Below are 6,888 nucleotides of genomic sequence, written 5' to 3'. Positions count from 1 at the left end.
ATTTTAAGGATGATCATCATGTCTGATAATCTTGAGGTTGACTGTTATCATTCAAATGTGTTTGTGCCCACTTTACATGTTGCCCAACAGACCACACTCTTAGAAATAAAGGTGCTAACTAGACCCATAAAGGTTTCTTCAGTTTGACCCCATAGGAGACCCCTTTTGTTTTTGTTTTTTAACTTTCCACTTGGAACGTTTTTAGATAAATCTACCTAAACGTATTAGTTATATCTGTAAGGTTTCACCCAGACCTTCCTATGAGAGGTTCTACAGAGAACCTTTCTGTGGTCTATTGGTTCCATCCATTACCCTCTCTGGGTGAACCATCCAGAGCCTTTCCAGCTTCTGAGGGTAGCAACAAGAACCCATCTAGGGGGTTTTACCAAGAACTTTTTTTCATATTCCGGTGGTTTTATCAAGAACACACCAAGGGGGTTCTATTGAGAACCTCCTTATATTCACAGGGTCTTATCAAGAACACACCAACAGGGTTTATCGAGAACCTTTCATACACCAGGGGTTTTATTTGGAATCCACCAAGGGGGTTCTTCTGATAACCATTTTCTATTAAATGGGTTTTATCCAGAACCCACCCAGGGGATTTTACTGAGAACCTTTTTTATATTTCAAAGATTTTATCAAGGACCTGCTGAAAGGGTTCTACCAAGAACTTTTTAATAATTCGAAGGGTTTTTATCAAGAACATGGAAAGGGGGTCCTATCCAGAACCCTTTTCTTTTCCAAGGGTGTTATCAAGAACACACCAATGGGGTTCTGCAAAGAACCTTTGTACATTCCACTGGTTTTATTTGGAACCCACCAAACAGGTTCTAGTGGGGTTCTCAAGAGGGTTCTACCAAGAAAATCTTTATGACATAGTACAAAAAACCCTTGATGAAAGAGTTCTGCTATAGGATTTCAACAATCCTTGAAGGATTAAAATGGTTCTTTAAATGCAAATGGTTCTGGGTAGAACCTCAGCCCTTCAAGAAGAACCCTTTTGGAACCCTTACTTCTAAGAGTGCTGACCTGAGTACTACTGGATTTCAGGATGACCAAACTGTCCAGTTCAATGAATTTGTTGCAGATAGTTCAAACTTCAAACCCTTAATCCCGCAGTAAAAATGATTTAACCATGTCTTTACTGAACCTCTGGTCTTTGACATGCGAAAGCCTCCACATGCAGTCACTGCGCAGTAAACCACTCCCGCTCCTGGACTGGGCGTGCGTCAGGAGCGCAGGTGTGATTCTGTCCATTCCCAGCAGACTTGTCTCCCCAAGTGGCTCGCGCTGGAAATTAAGACGGGGAAAAAGTTCAGGAAGTTCGGGAAGAAGTGAATTTACCTGCGCCCAGGTGACCGTCCAGGAAACAGAGGAGGAAACAGAGGAGCAGAGAAAAAGAAACAACCTGGAAAAGTTACGGATGCAGACGTGCCCTTAACACTTAAACAGCAGAGCGATTCATCAACTCTCAACAGCTGTAAAACCACCTAAAGACTAAGAGAGGAAACATCTGCAGTCATGAAGAAGTCTTCATATACAGGTGAGTGTGTTTTCTTAGAAGAGATCTTCAGATTGTTGCTGTAGTTTGATTAGAGGAAAGGTTCCAACATGTGAAGTAGCCTGCTGTGTGGGCGTATAGAGCAGGGAGGACTGGCATAAATGCAGATTAATGTTTAACAGCGTTAACTGTGAATACGCGCTGTATCACTGCTCCTGCACAGATGTGATTATTCCAGACTTTCTTCTTTTGGATGCCTCCTTTGCAAAATAAGAGCCCACACACGGATCCGTGGGTGTGGTTGTAAAACATTTCCCTCTGGTTTTAAGTCCAAAGGCCAGATGATGTGTGACTGTGGCCTCACGCACACACGACATCATGGCACAGAGGTGGCACACAGAGCCGAGCTCAGTATCCTCAGGTTCTTTAATGCTCTGAAGAACAGAACAGAGAGGGAAGTTGAACGTACCACAAAAGAGAAGGATTCATTTATGGTTGGTTTAAGTACACTGTTTACTCCGATCATGAGACAGTTACCTCGTTATCTGTTTTGATTGACAGTTTTATGGACCAGTTCCTGCACTCCTCCCCACAAGCGCCCTGAAAGATGACTTGATTTATACATCTGAATCAAATCGACTGTACACAAGCCAATTGGTTCAAGTTTATTCTGGGACTGGCTGGATGTGATTCAGGTTATTGCGAAAGAGTTTTTGCTATGAAACACACAGATTATCTGGGTATTTGACAGCTTGCATCAAAGATCCTTGGAAGACTGCATTGTGATTATCCTGATCAGGGTTCAACATTTTTTTACTTGCCTATGAACAGGTGCAGGAATACCCAAAGTCAGTTTTTACTTGCCCCCTATACAAAATGTGTTATTTATTAGCAGTTTTCAAATAATGCATTCTTAATCATACTTGACATCTTTTGAAAGAAGAGTTTGAAAATGTAAATGACATTTGTAGGGCTGCAACTAGCAATTTTTTTCACAGTCGACTAATCGGTCGATTATTTTCTCAATTAATCCATCCATAAAGCAGGAATTATTCACATTTAAGAGGCTGGAATCGGAGATTATTTAATAATAAGTATGGGAACTACTGGATATCTTTGTAGAACTTTTTAATAACAAATTTATTAATTCATTTGTGCTACAACATTTTTCCTGTGAGTATAAAACTTAATTTTCATAAAAACATCAGACTTAGGAATCTAGACAGCAGATAAGGGAAATCCTTCAGTATCGGTACCCAATACCAATATTGGATCAAACTGGTTCCAACTGTAGAAAGGATTTCTGCCTCAAGGCTTGAATCAAAGCTGGTTGTTTGAAGGAAAGTCTCACTAACCAAAAGGGCTGCCTTGTTGTCACATGCATCATGTCCTGACTGATATTAGTTACATCCCTCTAGGTTCTTCCTCCCTCCTTCCTTTGTCTCTCTTCTCCTCTGAAGCCCCCTTTCTCTTCCCCCTCTTCCCCCTTCTCTCTCCCCAGGACTGCTTATTGTCACTTCCATCTTCTTCTGCCCCTCCTTGCCCCGTTTCACCCCCCTCTTCCTCCCTCCCTCTAAGCTCCGGCTCAGTCCAGTGTACACAACCATATCCCACGGAATGCCGGCTTTCCCGGCTCCTCTTCCCTGAGTCTTTGTGCGATGGAGCGTCCAACGGTTTTCCATCAGAGCCAAACACATGTTGGGTCATGCCGCCTCTCCTCTTCCACTGTGTGTGTGTGTTCTGCCTCTGCCCTGCCGTGCGATGTGTGTGGAGCTGTCACATTCCTTGTCAGAGCTTCACTCGGGGAAATAGTCTAATAACAAAGTGTGTGTGTAGTCTGATGTGTGTCTCTAACGTGTAGGGGTGTTTAGACAAGCATCAGAGATGTGGAGGGGTGACTTTGAGAGAGAAAGGTCCACCTATGTTTTGTACGCAAATACCATTGTGCACACACACAAACACACACACACACACACACACACACACAGACACACACACACACACACACACACACACACACACCTGAAGTTTGAGTTTTAGTTTGGCTTCACACGATTAAACTTTCAAGGATCTAGTTTGCAAACTGCAGGAAACAATTTCCATACAAGTATAGTATAAAATTGTAGCTTGATATGTGATTATATTTTATATAACAGGTCTGATTCTCATCCAGAGTTAATATATAGCATAACTATAATTAAGCTAGCAATAACGGTAGTCACCTGCTAACTGCAACATAAACAAACTTTGCCTCGCTCATGTTTGTTTGTTGCATCTATGATGACCATGAAGATAATCTTCTTCTGAAAACAACCACAATTCTATGTTTGTAATGTGGTGTGTTTGACGTCACCGTCTGACCCATTATCAGCGTTTTGATTGGCTGTTGCACGAAACTAGTTTCACAAAGTGAAACAAACATGTTTCAAGCTCTGTTTACACAGTGTAGCTCATTTGCAACTTAGCTTTACCTTAAGCTGGGTTTTACACAGTGAAACGTTCACAGGACTTTAGTTGGTTTATATTAAGGTGGCACTAAGTTGCAATTGAAGCCCTCTGCAGCACCTTGAAACTTGTCTGAAACTCAGCAGCAACAGTTGCAAAACTCTCAACTTTGTGAAACTAGTTTCATAGTTTCATAGCCAATCGACATGCTGATAACGTCAGATGATTGCATCAAACATTCCACATTCCAAACACCCCCAACTGATCTGAAGACTGATTTCAACTCGACACTGTCTCAATATTACTACTATGAACAGTTCAGAAGGATGGTAACACTGTCAATAAACAAATGTGAGCTCATCAAAGTTTGTTTACATTACAGTTTGTTTACAATTAGTTAGAAGTGTGCCATTTTGATGAGAATCAGCACTGGTATAAAATACAATCATAAATCAATCATCCAAATTGATATTATTCAGTGAGAAAACCAAACGAAATAAGATACAAAGATGCAAATGTTACAATGTTACATGAAAACAATTATTGCTAAAAAGAATTACCAATCCAGCCATCTTATTTTTAGTAACATTAAATAAATTATATCGCATGAGAGTTTTATCTTTGAACTGCTTCATGTAATTGTCAAATTACATGGGATTTGTGTTTCATGCAGTTTGCAACCTGAAACTAGTTGCATAAACCTTTCACCGTGTAAAGCCAACCTCAGACCTTGTGTATAGAAATGTGTGTATATGTTGTATTTTTTTTGGAGGGGGGGTGTTTATATGAATACATTAGTGTGTGTGTGTGCCTGTGTTCACTCATACGGCTGAACCCTGCTCGTGGAGCCAATCCCTGACTTGCACACCACTCCCTCAAGTTGTCTGGATCAATGAGTAACCTGCAAGAATAACAGCTCTCTCTCTCCCCCCACACACACAGAGTCATTATTTTCCAAGTAGCCTACACTCCTCCTGGTATGTGCTTTTATGTCCCACTCAAAACACACTCATACACACCTAATTCTACTTGTACCTCTGTGACAAATGCCTCACTTACTGCACTGTGCATTACGGCTTTTAGCCTGTTTATACTGGAGAGTCAGCAAGGACGCTTTGATACGGAGCCTAAAGCTATTGTTGGATGGTAACTTGAAAGTCAAGCTATAAACTGTGTTGAGACATATTTGCCCTGTCATCTAGCAGAGCATGCCGAGGATGGTCTAACCCTCAATTTGGCTTCCTAGAAGGCTGTGAATAATGGGCTAATAATGTATTGGAACACGTGGACATGCACGTACAGTAGCCTAGTCAGTATGCTCTACAATGCTGGACAATGTGGCTTTCAAATAGTTTGATTTAAAGGTGTTATTGCTAGAAATCCAAATATTAATATGAAACAATAGTGTGAATACAGGTGTTAACAGTGATTAAGGTCCTGTTCTATTAAGTGTAGCAGGGCCTTTCCAGTAAGCCATAACGGATGTGGGTAGGGCATGAAAGAGTATGACTCAAGGGACTGTTTTCCAGCATTAATTTAGTCCTGCAGAAGACATTATCACACATTAATTGCCTTCTGGTCATCTATAAAACCTGTATCAGGAGGCAAAACAACACAAAACAGCTTGGTAATGTAATAGTATTCAACAGTTAACATTGTGCACCAGAGGTTACAAATAAATGGCTCAATTTCCAAAGAAAACAATAAAATAATGCAGAAACATTTTTCCATACAAGTTACCCTCAGCACTGTGAAGGGCTGACTGGAGGGGCTACGGAAGCCCAGGAGGGACAGAGGGGGAGGGGGGGGGGGGGGGGGGGGATACTAATAACAGTAAATAAAAATTATTCAGAAGAGCTCGTATTTTCTTCAGTCATTGTTGAGAAACAAGCCAACAAAACTTGCTAGCTATTATTAGCTATTGTGTTTAGGGGATTGTTTTGCCTCTACCTAAACTCCACCCACAAAAAAAGCATCATAATGTTTACTAAAAAGATAGGGGTCTATTGACAGGTGTAGGAACAGTAACTAAGGGGGCGTGGCTTTGTGAACACTGGCCATTTGTCTCAGACTTATTTCTGCAGAGGTAGCTTTGTTATTACTCACAAACCTCTCTGGTTATCTACGAGGCTTAAACGCATTTAACTTATCAGTTACTTCACCACTTTGTACTACACTTTACTCGATAGTGTTTGAAACACAGTGTCATAGATATACTCTGGAATGTGGAGTTCCCCTGATTGCAGGAGACCTACAGTCTATGTCTTGTCTCTGCTGTGTATGGTCCTCCCCTCTCAGCCGCGTGGAGCCTGCTCTGAAGTGTCCACTCTGCTCTGTGTTTATTATCTACAGCCAAGAATGCAGCTCTGTGATGCTGGCTGCTGCTGCTGGCTGCTGCTGGGGGTGTGAACTGATACAACAGACTGCCTGTACTGTAGGCCTGAGGCCAGGAGAGATCCTGTAAAAAGATAATAGCAGGCTCAGAGTGGTTCTGATGTGTGGTGGAACATGTGCACTGACATCTAAATGTGGGTATTAGAATAATAAAGTGCATGCACTGTCAGGCACCATTTAAATTACAAACCGGACTGCAAAAAAGTTGTAATGTTGTGTAAATGATTTGCAAATATAGAGATATTTAATGTTGAAACTAATCATATTAATTGTTTTCAATTAAGGCAGGCCAGTCAAGTATCTGAACTCTTTTACTTTGAAGCCAGACTGTTGTAACACATGCAGAATGTCTTGGCATTGTCCTGCTGAGATAAGCAGGGACGTCTCTGAAAAAGATGTCATCTGGATGCCGGCATTAGCATTAATGGGGCCTTCACAGATGTGACTGTAAGCCATGATGCCATGGGCACTAACATGCCCCCATACCATCACAGATGATGGCTTTTGAACTTTGGGACTGGTAACAATCTGGATGGTCCTTTCCT

At 41.4% G+C, this 6,888-nt stretch overlaps 1 protein-coding gene across 1 annotated transcript in view; it reads left to right on the top strand.

Annotated features, from left to right (window-relative positions):
* Positions 1–1,250: 1,250 nt before the first annotated feature.
* The window catches only part of LOC146309632 (septin-9-like), a 108,521-nt gene continuing 102,883 nt past the window's right edge, over positions 1,251–6,888 (top strand). The window contains exon 1 of the mRNA XM_084744126.1: positions 1,251–1,546. Coding sequence (XP_084600252.1) covers positions 1,525–1,546 — 22 coding nt within the window. The 5' untranslated portion in view covers positions 1,251–1,524. The remainder of the gene's footprint in view (positions 1,547–6,888) is intronic.

Source organism: Lutjanus erythropterus, chromosome 19 (assembly GCF_056507025.1).
Source record: "Lutjanus erythropterus isolate fLutEry1 chromosome 19, fLutEry1.hap2, whole genome shotgun sequence".
Lineage (NCBI taxonomy): Eukaryota > Metazoa > Chordata > Actinopteri > Lutjaniformes > Lutjanidae > Lutjanus > Lutjanus erythropterus.
Note: the sequence above shows the minus strand (reverse complement) of the source record. Positions and strands in the feature narration are given on the sequence as shown.